At 37.4% G+C, this 25,482-nt stretch overlaps 4 protein-coding genes across 5 annotated transcripts in view; 2 read left to right on the top strand and 2 right to left on the bottom strand.

Annotated features, from left to right (window-relative positions):
• The window catches only part of rpf1 (ribosome production factor 1 homolog), an 8,447-nt gene extending 6,267 nt beyond the window's left edge, over window positions 1-2,180 (top strand). Inside the window, exons 7-9 of the mRNA XM_032526562.1 lie at window positions 750-931; window positions 1,059-1,185; window positions 1,458-2,180. Coding sequence (XP_032382453.1) covers window positions 750-931; window positions 1,059-1,185; window positions 1,458-1,499 — 351 coding nt within the window. The 3' untranslated portion in view covers window positions 1,500-2,180. The remainder of the gene's footprint in view (window positions 1-749; window positions 932-1,058; window positions 1,186-1,457) is intronic.
• On the bottom strand, window positions 2,178-3,675 carry LOC116695975 (guanine nucleotide-binding protein G(I)/G(S)/G(O) subunit gamma-5). Of its 2 annotated transcripts, none has more exons than XM_032526566.1 (3): window positions 3,441-3,675; window positions 3,164-3,309; window positions 2,178-2,476 (listed from the first exon to the last, which is right to left on the bottom strand). In XM_032526566.1, exons 1-2 carry the CDS (start codon window positions 3,519-3,521, stop codon window positions 3,184-3,186), a joined length of 207 nt encoding a protein of 68 aa, XP_032382457.1. In that variant the 5' UTR covers window positions 3,522-3,675; the 3' UTR covers window positions 2,178-2,476; window positions 3,164-3,183. The 2 variants fall into 2 exon arrangements, with proteins under 2 accessions (XP_032382457.1, XP_032382458.1); XM_032526567.1 differs by having other exon boundaries at window positions 3,143-3,309.
• A 1,460-nt stretch (window positions 3,676-5,135) lies between these two features.
• Window positions 5,136-11,585, top strand: spata1 (spermatogenesis associated 1). The gene is made up of 12 exons (XM_032526568.1): window positions 5,136-5,469; window positions 5,590-5,696; window positions 6,349-6,466; window positions 6,653-6,706; window positions 7,170-7,560; window positions 8,028-8,193; window positions 8,288-8,348; window positions 8,584-8,701; window positions 8,788-8,913; window positions 9,281-9,456; window positions 9,893-9,991; window positions 10,957-11,585. The coding sequence occupies exons 1-12, from the start codon at window positions 5,410-5,412 to the stop codon at window positions 11,104-11,106; spliced, it is 1,626 nt and encodes a 541-aa protein (XP_032382459.1). The 5' UTR covers window positions 5,136-5,409; the 3' UTR covers window positions 11,107-11,585.
• ctbs (chitobiase, di-N-acetyl-) lies at window positions 11,335-24,814 on the bottom strand. The gene is made up of 7 exons (XM_032526561.1): window positions 24,551-24,814; window positions 22,950-23,088; window positions 22,321-22,529; window positions 22,034-22,205; window positions 21,841-21,938; window positions 20,775-20,936; window positions 11,335-11,880 (listed from the first exon to the last, which is right to left on the bottom strand). Exons 1-7 carry the CDS (start codon window positions 24,659-24,661, stop codon window positions 11,692-11,694), a joined length of 1,080 nt encoding a protein of 359 aa, XP_032382452.1. The 5' UTR covers window positions 24,662-24,814; the 3' UTR covers window positions 11,335-11,691.
• Window positions 24,815-25,482: the final 668 nt, after the last annotated feature.

A 25,482-nucleotide genomic window follows, 5' to 3' on the forward strand; every position in this document is an offset into this window, starting at 1 on the left:
GGAAACTAAAGGGACATAACAGTGACATAGAATAGTGTGACTGATCCTGCCTCTCCAGCATCATGCGGCAAGTTTTCTTCATCACATAGGATGTCTGCATCCTCTCTAAATACTAATGAATGTGGTGTTTTCAGTGCTTCACCTCCATTACTTTCTGAAAAACAGTAAGAACGCATTTATGCTATTGTAAAGATGTAGTGTCACTTTTTTTTTTGCTGTATATGTAACCTCAGACATCTGACTTGGACATATTGGTATCTTTGCTCTTTTACTTGTTTCTCTCAATGGATAATTGTTTCATTCCTATTTGGTGTTTGTACACAAAAAAGCTTTCTGAGCTTTCTCTATATAAATACCGTATATAAAACAAGACACCTGCTTAGGCTTTCAGCTGAAATTGCAATCTTAAAAATTATAAATATGGGCTATAACTGATACCTGTTTCTTCACAGAATCAATCCCCTCATGAATTGAACGCAACACTATAATTTTGAACATGCTGCTTTCAATTGCAGATTCAATTACACAGAATGAGCAGCATGCATGTCATGACTGTTGGGTCTGTTGGTTTTCTATGACTCCACAACACTTACTAGTAAATTATTTGTCATGTAGAAATATCACTTCTACCCAAAAATATGATCTATGAGGTTAGTGATGTTGGACTGCTATTATTTTGAACATGTGTGTCATTGTCATCCCTAACTTTAGCTGTGTGATCTCATGAGAGTATTTTTTTTTGTGTGCAGAGAAGAGGCAAAGATCCAACTGAACACTCCCCAGAGGTGATCCTCAACAACTTCACCACACGCCTGGGCCACAGCATCGGTCGGCAGTTCGCTGCCCTCTTTCCACAAGACCCTCAGTTCGTGGGTCGACAGGTTGCCACCTTCCACAACCAGAGAGACTTTGTCTTCTTCAGATTCCACAGGTGAATGTTTTGACTTTGTATTCTTACATGGTGTCTTCGCAATACAACCCTCCTTTTTCTAAAGCTGTTCAAGACAGTTTATCTTAAGTCAAGATGGTCTAATAAACAATTATTTGGATCTCTGAAGGTACATCTTCAAGAATGAGAAGAAAGTTGGTATTCAAGAGCTCGGACCTCGCTTTACCCTCAAACTCCGCTCTCTACAGAAAGGCACATTCGACTCAAAGTTTGGAGAGTATGAGTGGGTCCTGAAGGTGAGTCTCTTTAAGATGCCAGAAGAGCTGTGATGGTGGAGCTAATGGAGTCAGCACGCTAATAATAGTAATTTGTTTTGTGCCATGCCACATTGCATTGATGTTTGCATACATGTGGTAGGGTAATTTGCTGCCAGGTTTGTCAGTCATTAATAAATGATTGCAATGCACTTCAGCAACATGTTAAAAATAAGTTTTAAACGTCCATCAAAATAGGAGTAATGTCCCAGGCTTTTTCTGTAAAGCTAAAATTAATTTTTTTTTGTTTGCAGCGCCATGAGATGGATGCCTGCCGACGGAAGTTCCACCTTTGAACACAAATAACAACCAGCTTTTTGGGTCAGGCAATGACCACCTTGTTTATTATCCGAGATATTACTGTTTGTGGCTTTGCATAAAGAGTGGAAATGCAGATTCTTTGTGCAAACAGTTGACCCTTGTCCTTTCAGCTTTGTTTGATGTTTAACACCCATGACTGGATTTTAGTAGATCACATTGCTGGAGGTTCACACTCACCCTGAAAAATTACTTCTTTAAAGCTGGAATTCTTTCTGAAGACCAAGTGGAGACGTCTGGGACAGGAGCTTGTAGCTCATTGCAAGGACGTCTGTTAGTCGGGAGAGACCAGGAAGGAGACATGCAGGCGCTCCACATGAATCCCAGTAACCTGAAAATTCAGACCTGCAAGTGTATGTGAAAGTTGTATTGGCAGATGTGTAGTTCCTTTTAAATTAATCTCCACAAACTGTATGAATTTAGCCCCGACATAAATCAAAGTCATTGTCCCAGCCTGTCATGCATGCAGACATACGCCTGTTAAATCCTGCTCTGCAAATGATGAAGGAGCAGTGAATTACTGTCTGGAAAAAGGTAAATGGTTCACATTGCAGCCGCTTTTTTATTTGACAGGGCTTTCAAAATAATTATGGACGACTCATTGAACACATTTCTTAATGTAAATACTCATTTTAATAAAACATGTTGCAAGTTTAAAATGTGTAAATACCATTCTTTTTCAAAATCAGGAATGAAAAATGTACAATACATTTCAAAAGGCCAACAGGTGTGTTGATATAGGTTAATTACTTCTAAGCAAGTAGGATAATACTTATGTATCAAGCTACATAAGCACCTGGAAATGTTTCCATTTGAGATATTACAATGGCAAAAGTTTAAAAAAAACATAAAAACTGTTGTTTATCCCCAAATTCCTGAATGCGCCCGAGATGACTCCAGTCCAGAACGCAGGTTCTGCAGCCGTGTTCCAACAAGGCATCACAATGTCCAAAACCTGCAGAAATGTTACATGCATTAGCCAGAGCTCATTAGCGTTTCACTAAAGATACTGCATTAAAGTATACGTCATCTCTGAGTTCCGACAAGTTTGATTTAGAGTTTATGGTCTCCAACATTCTTGAGAGTGGAGCATAAACAACCCCTATGTGAAAATGAATGTCCTGTTATTTGTCCAAGATTATTTTCAGATACTGAAGACAATGTGACAAATGTTTTTACTTTCATCCAATAACAGCGACTGCAAGTGCAAAACATGTTAAGCATTTCAGAGATGCCTATTCAGGGAGCAGAAGTTCAGTCCCTAGGGAATTGGCTTGGGACCGCCGGTTTAAGTCCCTGGACTGGTAGCTGGAGAGGTGCTAGTTCACCTCCTGGCACTACTGAGGTGCCCTTGAGCAAAGAACTGAAACCATAACAGCAGTGTAAAAGAATGATTAGGCATTATTGAAGTATGTATTCTTCTTCCATAAAGGCAGCAATCCTTGTCACTGGTTGCTAATTTGATAGTTAAGTGAACATTATGTAAGTTGTGTCGAACATTTTCAATAGCTGATAAATATTAGTTAAGTGATTCGATACCCAATGTTGGTACGCGATGTGTTTTTACAGTTCACTCTAAAGTAAATGGGATTTTAAAGAAACCACATATCAGCTAACGGATCTTATTGGTAACGGTAATTACTCAGAGGCAGCGGGTCGGTGCTATAGGAAGGAGCAGACTTTCTGCGGTCTAAACGGGTTGTTGCTGGACGACATGCCGGTGAGCAGAGGGTCCTGCTGGGCGTTCTGAAGGCAAAACTGCTGCAGGTCCGCTGCGGCCTGGGACACCTGTGGGAAACAACCGAGTCCAAGAAAGTTAGCGGCTGTTATGTAACCAGCAGTTCCGGATGAGAAGCGGATCCGTTGAGTGACTGAAGCTAGCAACAAATGAAACAACACGTCCTAAAGAGTAGCGTTACCTTAACCCTGTTCACGCCAGCTTCAAAGCGTAGCTGTTGTACAATTTTCTTTATTGCCATAATGCTGGATGATCCCGACATTGTTGAGGTGTTGAGACACCGTAGTCTTAAAAACGAGGAATGTAAAACTTCTACCAAAAACAATCGCTAGCTTTCTTCCTCGTCACCGAGTTTCCGTTTTTTTTAAAGAAGGGTCAGCCGCTGCCGCCTTCATGGGATGTTCTCAAACTCAAAATTATAATTTTGACCCCCCCCCTAAAGTTTTGACAACAACAATTGCATGTTAATTAAAGCAGAAACTTTCAGTTAAAAATTCAATTCAAACTCAATTATTTATGCTCCAAATTCAGAGCAATGAAAGGGAAATGTGTAGATTTTACGTTTTTAGTGCTTTGGTTAATTTATTTGCCAAAAGCTGTTTTATAGTGTACTTCAATTTTGTTATGATTGTCGACTATTGTTATTTGATACTATAAATAAAATTGAATTGAAATTGAATTGAATTGACGGAATTCATGTTGTCTGGTCGCTCTAAACCTCACATCAGAAACACGGCTAGGCTTTTGGGGGGAAACGTTCTCGTGAAACATAATATTTACGACAACTTCCAGTGTACGCGAAAGCAGCATCAATAGAAATTGCAGCCTATAGTGGCGATAAAGCATTATCACACTCAGAATATCCAGATATTCAAGAAGAACTTGAGAAATCTCTCGACATAAAGCCCTGCATGTTATCAATATAATGTGGGACATTTCTAAAATTATTCAGCAGAACCTATGTATATAGGCTTGTTAGGTATGAAACAATATAACATAAAACAGGATCAAATGTCGCCTAGTGTATAGGCCACTAAAAATAATGGCTTAACATAGGCTAATCACTAAATTGAAATATTACTTTAACGCAATAATTAGTGTGATATAAAATGTAATCACTACCCTACCAACATCATTCCCTTCTCTGCTTCTCTTCATAATCGTCAGATCAATTTACCATAGAATCATTAATATAATGTAACTAGAGGGAGGCAGGGCAGAGTTCTAGCCCGACCAGGCTCTTCTCTTTACCCTGTCTCTCTTAGTTATGCTGTAATAGTTTTCTTTGCCACACTGAGCTCCTTTCTCCGTTATCTTTCCATTTGTGTGCATCCATGTCTCAGAATGGCTTGTTACCGACCTATGTAGCACTGGGGAGTCAGTCCCCAGAGTCCTTATGTTCTTTTCCACCTAGCGTGTTTCCTTGGATAAGTGAGGCTCCTAAACCATGGTTGCAGCTTGGTGCTGCTACACGCCCTGTGATGCCCTGTTACATCCTGCTACACTCTGCTGTGCCTCAATGCTGTGCAGTGCCCTGCTATGCCATGAACTACAACAAACTACTATTTTTTTTAGTCACTGTTCCATTATCTTTTACCGTGACTGTTACTGCCACTCTTAATTTCAATACCGCCTATCAAGAGCCTGAGTCTGTCCCAGGTTTCTTCCTAAAAGGGAGTTTTTCCTCTTCACTGTCGCACTGTTGCTTGCTCTGGAGAGAACTGCACTGTTGGGTCCTTGTAAATTCTGTGGTCTAGACCTCTACTCTAACTGTAAAGTGTCTCGAGATAACTCTTGTTATGAATTAATACTATAATAAAATTGAATTGAATTGAATTGAATTGAATTTACCCTTCGAAGAAAAAAAAAACTGTACAGGCTACTTGCACAACCGATGAAAGCTGTAGAACATTGTCTGGTGACCACAGATTGGATAGCTGATTTTTTTTCTGCAGTAGTTGTCATCACCAGCACCAGAGCAACCACCACTGGCACTCTTATAAAAGAAGCCCCACTGGGCTGTTGGAAAGCACCAGATTGTTTCTGAGCAGTCCACTCCGACGTTGCAGCAAAAAAGCAAGGCTCCCTGGGAATATAATTAACGGGAATCTAACGGTTTCTCTGCTTCCTTTTGCTGAGCTGGACTGATAATGGAACTGTCTTGTGAGTCAGTGAGGTATCCTGAGGACAGAAGACCGGCCAGTTGCAAGGTAGGCTAAAGTTGAGGGAATAAATGCATATTGCAAAAGGTCTTCGTGTAGACTACAGTAACTTGCAGTGATGCCAAAATGCACACTAATACTTAATGATGTCCAATTTTATGTTTTTAGTTTGTGGAGCTCCATGTGCTGTATGTGCCAGATGACCAGTGGAATGTGAAGCTTAATAAAGTCCCTACTGAAGCCATAGAGAACTTCATATCAGCCGGCTTTATCAGGTGAAACCGCTGGACATTTTTAATTTGATTGTAAACACTAAAATCTGAGCGAGCTGTGTGTATATATATATATAAATATATACACACAGATCTCTGCATTGTTACATTGATTAGGAAATGTCAGGTAATTCATCTGCAATTATTTCACATGTACAGTCTTAATCTGCAAAGTAACCACAGCTGTCAGACAAACGCACTGAAGTAAAAGGTACAATGTTTATCGCTGAGATTCTGTAGAGTGAAAAGATAAAGTCTCACAATATCCAGATGCCCAAAGCTTAGAGTGTCACTATCTCAAAGTTTTCAAAGCACAGTGCAGAACATGAGTAAATGCACTATGACTTTCCTAATGTGTCCTTATTGCTTTTAAAAGCTTCATATGATTATTCAATTTGTGCATTTTGGGATTTATCTCTATAAATTCCTGCAAATATGTAATTTTCCCCCAGATGTTTTTTCTCACAGCATTTTGTCAGAATATAAGAGGTAACAATTTTCTACTGAAACCAAATTACAAGTGGTGTTATCTGGGTTTCTCCTGTGCGGTCACATTGCAAAAGGACTGTGAAAACGGATCTATTATACTGTTATGATGACATGTTGTGTTACAGTTCAGTAATCTAAAATATCTTTTCCATTACTGTGGTGTCAGGGTTTATCCTGACACCACCTTGAGAACTCTGAGAAGCGAGCTGGGAGCTCTTCTTGCTGATGAGAGGAGCATCCACAAATTCTCCTTCCTGAAATGTGTGGGGCGCAGTTTGGCACTGGTGAGTGCAGCTGGCCGTTTACTATGGTTTTCTGGAGCTGGTTTTGTTTCACTGGGCAGACAGTACTGAGAAACAATGCAGACATTTTGATTAACAAGTTCACGTGTGAATGTGTGGGTGTGGGTGAGAGAGAGCGAGAGAGCACACAGTTATCACTGCCATGCCTCTTATTCATTTTTATTACAGGTCAAGAGCACACAGGAGAGGGATCTGAAAGTGAAAAGCTTTGCTCCACCACATGTATGTAGAATCCATATTAACGTTTAACAGATTTATTTTTCTTTGGAATGTTTTGTACATCACTGACAATTTAAAAAGTCCATGGAAATATTACATTTTCTAAAATAGAAAAAAGTATCATATAGAATAGTATTTCAGAATTACCAAACTCTTATTCTCCCTGGTACCGCAGGTGGATTACAAATGTATGTTGTTGCCCCGTTTATTCTTTAGAAAACAAGGAAGTCATCTCTATTTGTGTGACTATAGGCTTTACATTTTGGTTGTCATGCCATCTACACTGCTATTTTTCCCCTTAATTTGGATATGCATTTAAGTAATTTCTGTACTGTTTGATCTGGTATTATTTGTTTATTAGCCTTGTAGCTCTGCATTACCTGGTGATCTACGGATGTCAATAATACTTACTCTGCTCCATTATTTAACTAAGCCCCACAAACGTCTTGTTGTCACCTTTCGGCAGGCCCCACAGCCAGAGCTTTACCTGCTGCCCACTGTGGAGAACGACAGCAGTGTTTGCTCCCAGTCTCTCAGCCCAGACACCAGCAGCAGCTCTCCAGAACACCAGACCTATTACCAACCTCCCAAGACGTGTAGCGTGCCAGCAAGAACAAAAGAGCCTGTTAAATTCCCCCTTATCCCCCAGTGTTCCCATCAGCCACCTCCCACCCCCAGCCTTGACGAGGAGGAGGAGGAGGAGGAGGAAGATGAGGAGCAGAGCTATTGTTCTTCAGAGGCAGAAGCAGAAAATGAAGAGAATTTCTCTTCCAACAAGCTAGAGTGGGCAGAGCAGGAATGTTGCCCAAGGAAGCCTCAGAATCAAAGGGCCCCACAGCCAGTTTCACAGAATAAAGGTAAAAGTACAGTTGCAAAGTATTAACTTTGGCTCTGCAACAAAGAATGCATTGTCCACTTTAGTGGCACACATTTGCAGCATGACAGTGCAGTACCCAGGAATGATGTGATGAAAGTGTAAGTTTCTGTAATTTTTTTAAAAACAAAGTGATGCTGATGTTCACCATATTTTAGAACAAAAGTTGTGACTCGTATTATTGTAGTAAGTGTAAAAAGAAAGTGGCAATTCAGTCTTGTATATCATGCTACAAAACATCCTCATCTCGAAAAAGTAAACGGATAAGAACACAGCCACAAAATGATGCATAACAAATTTGTATTTGTTTTATTGTGAAATTGACATTTCTGCAATGGTGTGTAAACGGTTTGTACATCAGCCATAAAACGTTTTAGCAATGACATTTTCAGCTAATTTTCAAACTAGTTCACAAATTACTGTACTCAAGCTCTTATGTTGTATCTACAGCTTTACAAGGGTGCAAAGATGATTCCGCTCAGGTGAAGGACTCACCAGAAAACAAAGAAACATGCAAAAAGAAGAAACAGTACCACAGACAGAAAAGAGTGGCCAGAGATTTAGGAGTCGCCCAGTCTCTGGAGGACAGAGATTCAGGCTTCTCCCTCACAGACGGGTACTGTGCAGCATTACCAAATGCCACCCTTGTTTTCTGCAGTGAAGTCTTATATAACTACAGCTGGTTGCTCTAACAGTGTGTTTATTTGCAGGCTTGGGAAACCGAAAGATGTACATGCACTTAAGTCCATCAGGAATAAACCAACAAGTGAAGTAATGTAAAGCATTACATATTTGCCAACTTTAAAACATGATCTCAGTAGGTCTTCTTCAGTCTTTCCTCATGAGTATAAAACTATGGGAAAGGTTGCTCTTGAAGGATTTTTACAGGGCTTTGAAAACAAGTGAAGTGTTTGAGGTATTTTAAGTGAACAAAGAAGAGGGATATAATTCACTAAAATCTATCCAGATGAGGATGACTCATGTTGTATTTCTTCCAAATTTTTAGGTGTCAAAAAGACCAGCTGTGTTGTCTCGGTCTGTTGGGCTTACCTGCCCTCCTTCAGGACTAGACTTGGCCGTGGTCACTCAAAAAAAGACAGCCTCTCCTGTCTTTCACACAAACAGTAAGCTGTCATTTTTGCCACATAACAAGAATGCATGATCATGCTTTTTTTTAATTTAACACAAATGATGTTTCTGATTCTGTTAGGAGAGGAACTTATCAAGGAAATCAAGCTGGTGAGGGATGAGAGAAAGCAGCTGGAGTGGACAAGGCAAGAGTTACTAAGAAAGGGGAAAGATTTGTTGGCTCAAAATCGACACCGCAGGAACCAAGGTGAACAACAAAATACTCTTATGGTTGTTCGTGTATTCTCATCCTGGCATTAGTAGTAAAAAACCTTACAAGTAAAAAAAAGCATCAGGAGTCATTACAAGTTCTTAAGTTTGCCAGCAGTCTGCCAACCCAAGAACATAACCTACTGGTTCCCTCTGTACTTCAACAAACCTGTAACAGATCACTGTTGCAAAGCAAAAATTTATCTACATTTAAGAATAATAAATATTGGAGTTCAAAGCTAGCAGAAGAGCATTTTGATTGCAGTTGTCAGTAACATAAAAATAGTGAACATTTTGTATTCCAATACAAAGGACACATTTGTCAAAAGCAGCTCAATTTTGCTGCTTTTTTCTTCAACGTAAAGCACGTGACAGTTGGAAAAAGAAATATTTTGAAACCAAGAAGGCCACAGCACCACTGGAGGAAAATCTGAGAAACCTACGACAGGAGTTGGAGACATTTTACAACAAACTGTTGCACCAGCTCCAGGCCAGAGACAACAGAGGGAAGCCAAGACGACAAGGCAGATCTTCCATAAAGGTAAAATGGAATTTATCTTGAATTCATGTGCTGTATTATCTGTTTGGACTTATATTCAAACGTATAAAAGTATGTATTTGGACGAATAAATTCACAGAGATAAGATTCCATAACCTGATTCTTTAGTCTAAATATTGCATAATTTACATATAATTGGACACACAGTGATCGTTTGAATTGCCAATATAACCTTTTCACAGCATAGATTTCAACTTGTAGCATATAACGCACAAGTATAATTAACAATGCATAATAGCAAAGCCTTGAAAGTGGAAGACTTGTGGCTTTCCTGCAATGAGACGCCAAAATGTCTGTTATAAGAAATGTCTTTTAAAGGGCTTGTTGGCTCATCAGTGCAGTGATTGAAACACACATTTAAAAGCTTGACAACATTCTTCCCCATGTACATGACAAATTGAAAAATCATGAATTTCAGAATGAGCTCATCATTCAGATCATGACAGAGAGCCATGAGATTGACAACCTGAAGAGGAAGGTAGAGGATGCCAAGATGAAGCTGGTAACAGAGATAAAGGTAACTGATTTTCTATTAATAAATCCAAATGTTTCTTTAGCTGCAACAAAGTATTTTGTTAGCTAATTGGTCAAGAGCCATATTAGAAAAAAAATGAGCAAAGTAGCACACACATCCTACAAATACTGCACGTGGTCTACAATTCACTAAAAAGTGGTATGATTCCATAAAACGTTTTAAATATATTACTTACAGGACACACATTATTACAAGTAGTACTGCAGAGAAAAATATGCATATTTGAACAGTAAATATATAATTATTTAAACTAATAAAAGAATGATGCATTTAAAATCTATACTTTTGATGTTAAATGAGCACCTTTGTTTAAGCTTGCTGGCCTAATAGCCAGTGAAGAAGTCTTCAGATCCATTTACTTATACCAAACTGTGAAAATACTTTACTATGGATAAAAGTCCTGCATTCCAAACAAAAAAGTATTAGTAAAATCTACTTAATGTCTCAAAAGTAAAAGTGTTCCCTTTGCAGTAAAATGTCCCCTCTCAGTGTTTAACTATATGACTCTGTTGTGCTATTTTTACTTCCTTTACTGTATATACTGTTAAGTGGTTTAATCTACAGCAATGCAACATGTTGTATAAGATCATGCTTATTGCGTCGCTGTCTTGTGAGAACCACGTATGATGAGCTGAGCAAAACAGCCCTGTAGCTGATCTAAGAGGGCTTATTTATCTTATCAAGTAGGATAATTTAAAAGAAACACTTCATCCTTCAATTTATTACAAACATTTAAAATCAGCAAATGTGGAGATATGTGGTTTTCATTGGACAGGAAAGGGAAAAAAAATGTAATTTCAAAAGTAACTAAATCCTTCAGACATTAAAATATAGAATTAAAAAAAGCCTTAAACTAACTAAATGTATTTGCATACATTCCAGCATTCCCTAATAGCTTGTTTACCGTATTATATTAACAAACCATGTTATTCTTCCATGCTGCGTAGTTGAGAAAACAGGCTGCCACAGAGCTGAGGGCCCTGAAGGCTGAGCTGGCCCAGAAGAAAAGCCAGTCCTCTCATCCTGGCCCCACATCCTCTCTGTGTTTTGGAAATACCACACGGGACAGAATGCAAGTTCAAAGCAACTCCATCTAATTCATGCATACAGAACTGAACAAAACCTTTGCTGGGAGAGCAGTTGATGTTGATTTGATGCATCTTTACTTTCTACAAGTCTTACTATTTAGTACCCATGTTTTGTATTTTTGTGTTGTTGCTTTTCCCACATTTTATTAAAACTTTATATTTGATGTAATCTGATATGGTTGCAATGTTGATGACTGTTGACCTTTTGAATATCTCAGGTGGTTTAAGCTATTTAGGAAAAATGCAAAACCTATGATGTTTAACTGTTTATGTATAATCAATAATTTACAGATTCATCAGAAAATGCTTTATTTACATACAAGTGCAAAAATCTCAGAAAGTTAAAAATCGATGAATCACACATTTTGCATTAAAGAAATTGGTTATTTTTCAGTTTGCACAGAGGAATGTTTGAGACATAACTAGATTCAACAACAACAGCAATAAAAAACACAAAAAACTCTGAAGTAAAAGTATGCATCCCTGAACAGAGGAAAGCCACACCCCATTACTGCTACAAAGGGATATATATTGACTTAGCAACAAACAGGAGGGGTGATGTAAATTTCTGCAGCAGTGTCAAATGTATCCCAGCTAGCATCCTAAGAGTGCATTCCACATCATTGCGGACTGCCGCCTGGCGACCATTTCATCGCTGTAGTCCAAGATGTTGCCATTCCACATGCCAATGCCCCTCAAACCTTTAGATTTCACCAACTCTGCCTTGGGACAAATACTCTGTGGGTCATCATACCAAACCTGATGAATCTGTCCTTTCTGGTCCTGAGGAAAGAAGAAATCCTGAAGTTAAATTTAATACCTTTTGAGACCATAGATTTTAAAGACCTCAGGGAATGAATGAAGCAATGAATTTTTTTTAATTTTTATTATGAGTAATATACATAAGAACTAGAAACACAATATGAGAGATGTGTGGTGTACATTTTATGCGTGTGTTTTTGGATTGATACGTGGAGGATATAATGTATGCTTTCATAAGTGTGTAAACAATTGAGAAAAACTGTTAAAGTCAAAGTATTGCATGGCATAAAAAGTCACATATAGTATGTCCTAAAAAAGTCATGAATAAAGTCATACTATGTCAAAAAAGTGATAGTATGTCATGCAAAAGTTAGTTTAGAAGTTAAAGTTATATGAAAGTGTCACAAAGAATTCATGAAAAAAATCATACCATGGTATGTAATGAAAAAGTCACAGTATAGTATGTCATGGAAAAGGTCATATTATATTATCTCATAAAGAAATATGACAAAGTCTCAGTATAGTGTGTCATAAAAACTATGAGAAAAGTCATAGTGTGTGTGTTGTAAAAAGTCATAGTTTGTCATAAAAAAGTGATGTTTTCATGATTTTTTTGAGATACTATATTATAACTTATGATTTTTTTCAATATACAATACTATGATTTGTTATTTAGCGAAGTCTGTTTAAAGACTGATTGGGTGGTCTTAGGTTGCAAGTTTGATTCCCATTATGTGCTTAATATTTTTTTAATTCACATACACATAAGTGACACTTTTTTTTTGACATACTATATTCTACTTTTTTTTAAACACACTAAACTGACGTTTTCATGACTTTTTTTTTCGACATACTGGTACTATAGTATGACTTTATTACTTTTTTTACACATAGTATACTAAGCCTTGTATAACTTTTTTCAACATACTATACTATGACTTTTTCATGATTTATTTGACACAGTGACTTACTGTACATATAAAAAAATTTTTTCAACACACCATGCTATGACTTTTTTTCTACACACTACACAACAACTTTCTGACTTTTCAACTTTTCTTTTGAAATACTATAATAAGACTTTTTTGACACAAGATACTAGAGATTGTCCAATAACATTTTTCGGCCAATTCCGAATACTGAGCCAATACCTGTGTGTCAGCTGTATACTACTATCCCTGTATGGATGTGAAATGATTTCTATATTTGTTGTCGGTTTGGCTCAGGTATGTGAAACATGAACAAACACAAACAATGAATGCCACACAACTTTCTTTATTATCCAGTTTGACAGTCAGTTATAACAGAAAAAGAACATAAATAAACCACTCTGACATAGATTTTCTTTAGGGCTTTATTGTGTGCTATCAGATTGGTGCATAAACTCCAGTACTTCCCGACACCAGAGTTTTAGGCAGTATCGGAGACAATACTATACATCTCAAGATACTAAGACCTTTTTTTGGCATGCTACACTATTACTTTTTTGTGACTTTTTTCCAATATACTAAACTATGACGTTTTCATGACTTTTTTATTACCTTATTCGGCATACTATGCTATGACTTTTTCGACATACTAATCAATGACTTTCAAGACTTTGACACACAACAACTTTTTTATTTCAACACAATATACTATGACTTTTTTTGACATACTATGACGTTTTCATGAGTTTTTTCCCGACATGCTATACTATGACTTTTTCCCAACACACTACACTATAGCTTCTTAGACATATTACACTATGACTTTTTTTAAACTTTTGACATACTATGACTTACGATTTTTTTCAACATACTATACCCATTTCCAATTCACGATATTATTACTTTTTTTCGCCATTCTATACTATTCGAGTCAGCTCCCCCTAACTTCAGTTTTATGAGTGAGAATAGAGTGAATAAGAAAGGAGGTGGAGTCGCCATTTTGCTTAATGACTCATTCCACTGTACGCAAATATGTTATGGAAAGTTTGCTTCTTTTGAATATGTGGCTCTTCAATTAAGATCTTCCCCTCAAGCGATGTTTCTAAATATCTACAGGCCACCTAAATATTGTGCAACCTTCATTGATGACTTCACTGAACTGCTGTCTATAATCTGTATAACTTTGATTGTGTAATCATTGCGGGTGATTTTAACATTCATGTTGACAACCCCAGGACAGGGGGACCAAAGCGTGTGTTGTGTTTTGAGAAATAGGACTGACTCAGCATGTGCGAAGCCCACTCACAATAAGGGACACACTCTGGATGATTGTCTCAAAGGGTCTGAACATTTCAAGGTTGTGGTGACGTGACGTTGCTCTCTCTGATCATTCCTGTGTTTTCTTTAACGGCACTATCTCGTGCCCAAAAGTTCCAAACAAAGATAATCAGAAAACGGTATATCACTGAAAACACCAGTGAAACATTTATCAGCTTTTCTCCTCCACACGCCGCTCTCTGGGCTATCAGTCAGTGAGCTTGTAGTAATTTCAACTGTAAAATAAAATGTTATTGATGCCATTGCTCCCACTAAGGTCAAAGTTGTCTCTGGTAAGAAAAGATCTCCATGGAGAAATGTCCTACTGGTGAGAACAGAAAAAAGAAAGTGTAGGAAAGCTGAACGAAGGTGGCGAAAAACAATCTCCCGGTGCCATTATAAACCTAAAGAGAGACTTCGCTTTATAATTTGGAACTGAGGAATGCAAGAAGGTCTTTCTCTCTGATATTATCTCTAGAAACAATAATAATTCACGTGCTTTGTTTGCTACTGTTGATAGGTTAACAAACCCTCCAACCAGTAGCATCTGAACTTTTATCTACCAAGGCTGCAATGACTTTGCCTCCTTCCAAAGACAAAATTCAGAAGATTAGACAAACAGTCAGTGCCTCCATATCAAGTTCAGGACATGTGTGTCACAGTGTTCAAGCAAAACTAGTTCCAATATGAAGAATTTACACAATAACAACATAAAACCTGGAGGACATTATTCAACATCTGAAACCTCGACCTGTTGCCTTGATATTCTACCAACGGGACTTTTCAAAAATGTTCCAATGTTTGACTTTGATCTCTACAGATTGTGAACACATCTCTTCTTTCAGGTATCTTTCCACAGGCCCTGAAAACTGCAGTAATCAAGCACTTTTAAAAAAGACAAACCTAGACAAGTCACTAATGAGCAACTATAGGCCAATATCAAACCTTGTTTTTAAGTAAAATATTGAAAAAGTAGTCTTTCAACAACTCAACCATTTTTGTCACTAAGCACAGTTTGATACCTTTCAGTCGGGTTTCCGACCACACCACAGCACTGAAACGGTCTTGTCAAAGTCTTTAATGACATCCACCTTAACACAGATAGTGGCAAAATTTCAATCTTATTACTTGATCTCAGTGTGCATTTGAGCACGGTCGACCATGACTATACTAGACCCATTGGAAAACTGGGTAGGACTTTCTGGCTTAGTACTAAACTGGTTTGAATCCTACCTAAAGAATGGATTACTTTGTGTCAATAGGTAATTATACATCTGAGCGTACAAATATGACGTTCGGAGTTCCGCAAGGCTCCATTCTGGGGCCTCTTCTGTTTAACATCTCATGCTTCCACTGGCTCAGATTATGGAGAAAAACAAAATAAGTTACACATGTTATGCGGATGACACACAAATTACATAACCTTATCGCCAGGGGACTATAGTCAATACAAAAACTGACTAACTGCATCAAACAAATAACGACTGGATGTGCCAGAACTTTCTGAAATAAATGAAGGAAAAACTGAGGTAGTTGTTTTTTAAAAAGAGGAACGATTAAAGTCGCGCTCAGCTTCAAACAAAACATGTTAAAAACAACAGACAAAGCCAGAAATCTGGGTGTGTCAGGACTCAGACCTGACTTTAACAGCCACATTAAGACAATTACAAAGTCAGCTACTATCACCTAAAGAACATATCAGGGTTAAGGACTTATGTGTCAACAGGACTTGGAAAAACTGGTCCATGCTTTCATCTTCAGTAGACTTGACTACTGTAACGGGGTCTTTACAGGTCTCCCTAAAAATCAATCAGACAGCTGCAGCTGATTCAGAACGCTGCTGCTCGAGTCCTCACTAAGACCAAGAGACTGGATCACATCACTCCAGTCTGAAGCTACACTGGCTTCCTGTGTCTCAAAGAATTGATTTCAAGTACTCTTGCTAGTTATAAATCCCTTAACGGTTTAGGTCCAAAATACATTGATCTGCTACTACACTATGACCCCCAGACCTCTCAGGTCATCTGGGACAGGTCTACTTTCTGTCCCCAGAGTCAGAACTAAACAGGGTGAAGCAGCTTTCAGTTTCTTGCTCCTCATATCTGGAATAAAACTCCAGAAACCTGCAGATCCGCTGTACTCTCAGTTCTTTTAAATCAAGGCTGAAGACCTTCTTTTGATGCTGCCTTTTCTTAAATTAAGGTCATTCTTTCTTATGCTGCACTGAACTTTTATTCTTGTGTTTTATGTGTCGTAATGTTTCTATTTTGTTTTTAACTGTCTATTCATGTGTCTTATTGATTTTTAATGCTTATGACTTTTAACTGTTTGTACTTGTGTTTTATCTGTTTTAATGATTTTGTGTAAAGCACTTTGAATTGCCCTGTTGCTGAAATGTGCTATACAAATAAAGCTGCCTTGCCTTGCCTTGCCTATTACTTTTTCCACACATTATACTATGACGTTTTCATGACTTTTTTTCCAACATTAGAATAGATTCAACTTATTGTCATTTTTCAGTGTACAAGTACAAAGACAGCAAAATGCAGTTTGCGTCCAACCAGAAGTGCAAAAAAAAGCAGGAAAGTACAATGTGATATTCAAGTATAGACAGGTGGTGCATAGGCAGGACAAGAAAAATAATAAATAAATAGAAATAAATATGGCTATGTAATATGAACAATGTAAGAATAACATGTACAGATATGTGCAATGTAATATCAGTGACATACTAGCAGCAGTTAGAATAATATATAGACATACAGTGTATTAACAGAATATATAGTAAGACAAATTAACTATATAGACAGATTTATACATAGATGTAATTACAGTATGCACATCTGTAAACAAAGAAATGGAACAGTATGGGCGGGGTATGGTAGTACAAATTGGCCAGGGGGGAAAGCCTAATAGCTTAAATTTTCACCAGGATGCAGAGCAAGAGTTCAGTGGAGTGACTGCTGCAGGAAAGAAGCTTCCCCTGAACCTGTTGCTGGTACGGGTGCGGAGAGACCAGAGACACCTCCCGGAGGGGAGTGGGGTGAACAGGCTCTGACTTTTGTATGATTTTTTTTCGGCATGATTTACTATGATCATTTCCGACTCACTATGCTATAACTTTTTTGACGTACTATAGGGCCTACTATTTAATAAGTTTTTCAACATACTATGTTAAAAAGTATGCTATAACTTTGTTCAACATACTATACAACAACTTTTTTTCAACATACTACACTATGGGCCCTATCTTGCACCGGCGCAGCCTGACGCAAGTGTCTATGCTATTTTAAGACCGACATAGTAAGTTCTAAATTTTCCGTCCAGCACCCACCATGTTTCAATAGCAAATGCACGTGTTCCCATGGGCATGCTGGTCATACATAGACGTCTGTTCAGGTGAATTCTTGGCGTTTTGCTATCTCGCAGCAGTGAGCAGTGATTGAGCCAGTGAACATCAAAAATGTGGTCTAAAGTCAATAACGCAGCATTTCATTGTTGTCTTAACAGCGCATTAGTAAAATGTGCCTAGGCTTGTGCGCACGCACACACAAAAATCTGCCATCATATTAGCAATGCACCAAGCTATAAACGCGTTCACTTTTTTCAACACACTGCACTATTACTTTGATTTTTTTCTAAAAAATATACTAGGACTTTTTTATACTTTGACTTTTTTAACATACTATACCATGACGTTTTCATGACTTTCTTGCGACACAGTGTGACTTGGATTTTTTTCAACATACTACACTTTGACTTTTTCCGACCTACTATGCTATGACTTTTTTTTCAACATACTATAACTTTTTTCGACATACTATGACGTTTTCCTGACTTTTTTCACATGACATGAAAAAGTCATGAAAAAGGTAATAGTATTGTATGTCATAAAAAAAAAATCATGAAAAAAGTCATAGTATAGTATGTCATAAAAAAATTCATGGTGTAATATTTCATGAAAGTCATAACAAAGTCATAGTATAGTATGTAATAAAAAGACATAGTATGTCATAAAAAGACATGAAAAAAGTAATCGTATAGTATGTCATTAGAAGTCACACAATAGTATGTCATGAAAAATTCATGGAAAAAGTCATAGTATAGTATGTCCTAAAAAGTCATAGTATGTCATAAAAAGACATGACAAAAGTGATTGTATAGTATGTCATAAAAGTCATAGTATAGTACAGTATGTCATAAAATGTCACACAATAGTATGTCATGAAAAAGGTCATAGTATGTCATAAAAAAGTCAGTTTAGTATGTCATGTCATGTAAAAGTCATAAAAGAAGTACAAAAATTCATGAAAAACATAGTATAGTACTCTATGTCATAAAAAACTATACTAAAACAAATACTATAGTAGGTCATAAAAAAATCATGGTGTAGTATTTCATGAAAGTCATAAAAAAGTCATAGTATAGTATGTCATGAAAAAACTTGACAATAGTCACAGTATAGTGTGTCATAAAAAGTCAGTATAGCATGTCATAAAAAGGTCATGACAAAAGTCCTAGTATGTCATAAAAAAGGCATATTATAAGTCACAAAAAAAAGTCATGGCATACAGTTGAATGGGAAAAAAAAGTAATAAAAATGTCATAGTATAGTATGTCAAAAAGTATGGTATAGTATTTCATGAAAAATTCATGAAAAAAGTCATAGCATAGTATGTCATGAAAAAGTCATTGTATAGTAGGGCTGCACGATTATGGCCAAAAGGATAATCACAATTATTTTGATCAATGTTGAGATCACGATTTATCATCACAATTATTTGTTGATTTTAACCAAAACAAATTCTATTGTCACATAAGCTATTTATAACTGCTTTCACATCCATATAATGCTACATTCTTCTTATGTTGAAGTTGTATAGACATACAGCTACAACATATGTAAATGAAAATTAGCTATCTGAAATAAATAGCATAGGATATATATATATATATATATATATATATATTTTTAAATGTATCTCTGAGAAAGCTCCTTCACTTGTTTTCAACAATAACTGAGCTAGGGAGAGAGAGGGAGTGCGATGGACGCTATTCACAGAGAGACGGCTGACTCATTATGAATGGGTCCAGCACGAGTCGAATGGCGGGGAAGCAGAGTTACACACGTATGTATGAAATTTCTGTATCGTCACTGCGCTGCATTTTTATGAACTATGATATTCTGGCCATGGGTCACATCTCTTGCCCAGGTCCAGCACGTTCCATCTCACACGCTATTACTCTACGAACTGAAGTTAGTTGCATTCAATACTTTCTTTTGGGTTTTTAGCCTTGGCCTCCGTGATAGCAGAGTTACCAGCGGAAACACTGGTGCAAATAGTTTGCCTCTCATGATTAACAATATACAGCTGTGTTAATAACAAAACTGTAGACAAATGTAGAAGTGTAGACCAGCGCTGTGTCTCTTCCTGTTGCTAGGAGCCGTGTGTGATTTAATGGGAGCGGGGCTGCGCGGAGAGTAAGAAGAGAGATCTAACACAGGCACTGCTTTACAGAATAAATGGGTCATGTAACGCAAAATTAAACCATATCCATACAAACAACATTGCTTCTTTTGTGGAGAGGCACCGCTGCGACCTAGGAAAAATATTACTTGCGCCCTTGAGCCCTGTGAGCTAACAGACACTAACTAGCACTGGTCATTGCTGTCCGAAAAACAACACAGACGGGACAAATTGTTGCGTTTACTGGTAAACTGGGAAACCTTGGGACCGACTGCTATCTTTTGAATTTTCCTTACGCTACTCTGTATTGTCTACATCTAGAAACTAACTGCACGGTGCAGGGAACAACTCTGACTGGTAAATGATCAGACAGTGGTTTACAGAACGGTACATTGGCTTTGCAAAAAACCCGGATTGTCTATGAAATGACGCATTTAAAATATCGCACAATCACGCATATTTGATTGTGGGAAGCCAAAATTGTGATCGTGATTAAAATTTAATTAAATTGTGCAGCCCTATTGTATAGCATATCATAAAAAATTCATAATATAGTAAGTCACAAAAAGCTATGAAAAAAAGTCATGCCATACAGTTGTATGTGAAAAATATCATAAAAAAGAAATAGTATAGTATGTCATGAAAAAGTCATTGTATCACATGTCATAAAAAGTCATAGCATAGTATTTATCACAAATGGTATATTATGCCACAAAAGTCATAAATGTCATTAAAAAGTTATAGGACAGTATGCCAAAAAAAGTCATGAAGAAGTCATGGTATAGTATTTCATAAAAAGTCATACAAAAAAGGAAAAAAAATCATAGTATGTTATAAAAACTGAAAAAGTCATTGTATTGTTTGTCATAAAAAGTCTGAACAACGTAAGAAAAAAGTCATAGGGAATGTTTTATGGCTGTTTCGAAGGGGTGATTTGTTTTGTTTGGGACCTGACACTGTGGGAGCTAGGGTGGATGACGGGACGCTGGATAAACTTTGCCCAAAATGCCTGCCTGATTTGTCAAGATTTAATTTATCAGGACTAGAAGAGGTGAAGTCAGTCAAGCTCAAACTTGGCAAAAGACAAAAAAAGTCCATGAAAATCCATGAAAAAGGCGCCCACTTTGCTAACCAATAAAATATCTAACCCAAACACAGTTAGTAAATTAAAGACATAAACAATATTATAAAGATAACATACCTTGTAATTGAAGTAAGGAGCTTGCTGCTTGTCGTCCCAGAGCCTGCCGGACAATGAGCTGTTGACCTGTTTCATGATCCACTTGTATGTTTTCTGTGTTCCAGCTGCATCACTGCAGGGGGCTCCACGGAAAGGAACTTTGATTATAAAACATACTCCCTCCTTTAATGGGAAAAGACCGTAAGGAAAACCTGTGTTTACATTTCAGTCTTAACAACTTACAATATACTTCCACAATTAAATAAGTGTAAACAAATTATAGCAGTAGCGTATTTGCCTTCAACAACATTTTCCGGGATGTTAAAAAAACAACCTTAAGAAAGATCGTGAATCACGGGGAAAAGACTAAAAGAGTTTAATACTTCAGCTGTATATAGCTTTTCTACAGTATATCATGCTATATTTATACATAAAGGCAATTTAAAGTTACATTTTGCATTAAACCATAAGACTAGTATTATTTTTTTCCTTATTGCAAATAAATCCCATAAAAGTACCATCACACTGCCTTAGTCGGTCTCTCAATACTTTCTGACTTCCTTACCCTGTCTCTAATGCTCAACTATTTGTTTCTACTAAAAGGCATTGACTGGGAACTGTACATTACAAAAACAGTGGTAAATAATCATCTGGTAAATAATCATCTGCGAATAAGTTTCAGTCTTGTCATGGGCTTTGTCAAGTACAAGACAAGACTCTACAGCTATCAATGCTAGGGAAATGGTGAGACTGCACAGACATGCTGTGAGCTAAATGCTGTACATCAATGATGCCAACATATTCACAATGACAATTCCAACATGAGACTGAAGGGAATGTCAGTAGTATTGGACAGATGGATTTTTTGACCAAAAGGTGGTGCTAGATAAAAAGTTAAAAGAATCACCATACTTGTTAATACCATGAAACATAAAAACATGTGCCAAATTTCACTGCTCTCCATCTAATAGTTATAGTATTTCACGTAAAACCACAAGTGTCAACCAATATACATTACCAGACTTAAAAAAAACAAACACTTAACAACCAACATTTGGACTGTCTATTCTAAATCAATATATCGTACCTGGGAAAAGTTAAGGCATGGATAGTCATAGCCGTACCATGGCACTCCCATCACTAGCTTCTTTGGATCAATCTTCAGACTCAAAAACTGGGCATAACCTTAAGAAAAGGTAACAGGCATTTCATATAGTGGTAATGAGCAGATTTGACGAGCTGATTTTTCTCTTTCATTACTAAACAACTGGACAACATACCATTCAGTGTTTGAGATTGTGGGGCATTTGCCATTGCAATACAGTCCCCCATGATTTGGCTCTGTTCATCATAGGACATCACAAACAACAGGTCACAGGATTCAGCGATGGTAGCGTAATCATAGCAGCGCTTGTCAATACAATTTGGTGACCAGGCAACGTCAAATGAGACCTTGAGATCGGGAAAAGATAAATATAGCACTGAGATCAGGCAGTTGAGGGAAGGCTAATAGAACTTCATTCATTAATTTATTTCATTGAGAACTTTGTCAAAACACTGTGTTTACCTGGGAACCTGGGATCTCCCTGTGGAAGGTCTCAGTGGTCTCTTTGACCAGGTCTGTCAAAGCATAATATTCTGGCGAGCCTTTGTCTACTGCTTGTTCAATGTCAATGTTGATCCCATCCATAAATTGAATCTTGGCCAAGTTGACCTTCTCGGTTATCCACGCAGTCCTGTTATGTGGCTCCACAATGTAGGAGAGGTGAACGTCACCTTTTCCCACCAACAAGCAAAGACGGGAGATAGAGATAAATAAGAGGACAATGGGTCAATGAACTGTTGACAGCAGGAGCAAAAAGTAGCACCAAAATTAATCAAATATGGCCAGAAATGGTTTTCAAAAGAAGCTTTTGATGCTAATAATAGGTACTGTTGGAAGTGCGTTCTTTATTAACACACAGGCAGACACAAACAGAAATGATGTACGTGTTTATCTGCATATAGAGCAGGGAAGTGAGATCCGATCACAAGTGGCCACTCAGGAGGCATTTAGAGACACATTCTACAGACAGGTGGAAACACATATACCTATAGCCGTCCACTTGTGATCCAATCACTCAGATCCATTTTTAAAACCAGGTCGGAATAGGACCTACAAATCATTTCATTCCATAGTGAACAAAGTCATCCTACCTTTAAGTACAACTCGTGCTCCTTTTGAGTGAGCGTAACACATAAGTTCAGCATCATATTTTCCAAACGTTGCCACTGTCGTCACCATACTCCAGTTGTAAGACTTCCATGTCTTTCCACCCACATCAAACACAAACACCTAAAAACACAGAGACCACAGAGACATATGACTGTAAGGGTAACTGCTCCGATTCATCCTTTGTTAATGTCCCACAATTGTTTTTCGTCAATTTATTAATAAATCCCCCAAAAAGGGAAACATGTACGTTTTTTTCAGTTTCATTCGTGAAAAGTTTTAGAAACAAAGCAAGACTGAAGAACGTGACTGCAGTTAAGCATTATTTTTATGTTCAGCTCATTTGTTGATTATTATTTGAGTCAAAGATGTAAAAATGTCCATGACAAGTTACCAGAAGCTACACAAACGGATTTCTTAATGCTACAGTATGATGAGGCGTGAGAGTAAGGGAAATGCAAGCCATGCTGGGTAATTGACATTTAGATAAGATAATTAGTTGATGGTTGAAAATGGCTTTGATTACTGACCAGTCATCCTTTTTACTGATGGCATATGAAATCTGAATATCAAACAGAAAAAGACTGATTTTACATCTAGCCTATTTACATCCCTTTCACCAGAGTTAGGTCAGCATTGACACCCTGTGCCATTGTTCTTTGTTTACTACGGACACGCATTCTGCTGACCCAACATTTGGAAACAGGATTCAATGGTGAAAAAAACGTGATCAAAATACTATGCAATACAATTATATTTTTTGTTAGAGTAGCAGCATAAAGAAGCAGCATAAAGAAGCAGCATAAAGAAGATATAAGTATTCACCCTGTGAAGAAAATTGAGTGATTGATGTTACACTTTACATAATGTGAAAAATAATGTACCAAAACAAACAATACCACATACTTCCTGAAAAAGAAATGTGTTGCTTCAAAAGCTCCATGTAAGAGTGCAAGTAAGCCAAACCAGTGAGTGATCATTTGTCAAATCAAAATGGCTCCTGTGAAAAGGGTCTATTACAATTATTTGTCAAGTATAAAATATTTAAGATTAATGGTCTTACAACAACAAAAGAAGTCTTTAAATTACCACTATGATACTTGAGATCTAAGGCAATATGAGTCACAAGTCCAAGAGGCCAAATGTGCCCAAAAAGGGAACCTTGTCAAATATCACATGATCACAAAACAAACACACACAAGGCTGCATGGATAAAAAGAGGAACAGCAGTCCCAATTTATAAGTTAAAATTGAAACAGCAGAAACGTCTAGCACATTTTACTTATTGCCATGCAGCCCACACATAGTTCTAATGTATCTCCTTTTTCCTATAACTTAAAATGGTTGTTTTATTTAATCAGTTCCTAAAACTGAAACTATAGCTCATATTTTAAATTTTTCAATTCGTTAATGTATGTTACAATGATAATCCCTAACCTGCTGATTACCGCTGCCTTCAAACGATGAACATGTTGAAATACTAATATTAGTAGTGTGCTGCAGGTGGAGGTTCAACAACAACACGTTAGGTGACTTATGTCGCTTTGTCGTCTTTTTAACAAGCTGACCTTTTAACTAACGTTACCTCAAAGTCTCTCTCCTCGCGGATCTGTTGACAGAGCTCCGGTCTCTCACAGGGACACACTGTAGCCCGGCACACCAGGACCGACGACAGAAACAGATAACACCAGAACATTTCTGAAGCAGGAGGACGTTCAAACGCAATGGACCAGTCAGACTTTGAGTTGTAAACAAATCACGTTAGCGAATTGCTTCTGTAAGGAGGCTCACAAGGTACAAACTTCATCCAGTTAGCGCACACTGCGAGGTTGGTAATAGTACCTCCACCAAAACTTTGTTTAAAACATGCATTTCAATTCTCAATTAGAATTAATATTAACATGTGTCGAGAATTAAAACGCCAGGGACATGGAGTAAATATTGACAGGTTTCAGGAGTCATGGCAGAAGAATGTGAATTGGCACGTCACAATATTTTCACAATATTTTTTAACCGAACGATGACTTTTAAAATTGGCCAATGTAATAAATAATCATAGGTAGTTTATCATTATGAAGGTTTGTTACCTTGTAAAAATCCAACATGCTTTTTAGAAAGACGTTAATACCACACCACAGTGTCTATCATATTCAGTGCTAAAACACTATTTGAGATGCCTTGTTAAAATGATACATGAACAGGAAGAAGCATAGAGAGTATTTCCTTTCCATTTAATCCCCAGCTGTGTGGACATGTTACTGACTGTCAATCTGATTACACATATGGCACTTATCCTACAAACCATACCCCTACATGTTGAATATTATTCTCATTTACACTTATAAAGCAAAGCTTCAGGATACTGTTTTTGTTCACCAATCCAGACCATGTGGTAGCCTTCATGGCTCGATGATATCACCAATGTAGACAATTTGCTTTAAGACACTTACATATATTATACTGAACTTAAGGGGAAAGCCCTAATATTACTCTAGAAAACCAGTGAGTACATTTGTG

The sequence above is a fragment of the Etheostoma spectabile genome, chromosome 9, assembly GCF_008692095.1.
Source record: "Etheostoma spectabile isolate EspeVRDwgs_2016 chromosome 9, UIUC_Espe_1.0, whole genome shotgun sequence".
Classification (NCBI taxonomy): domain Eukaryota; kingdom Metazoa; phylum Chordata; class Actinopteri; order Perciformes; family Percidae; genus Etheostoma; species Etheostoma spectabile.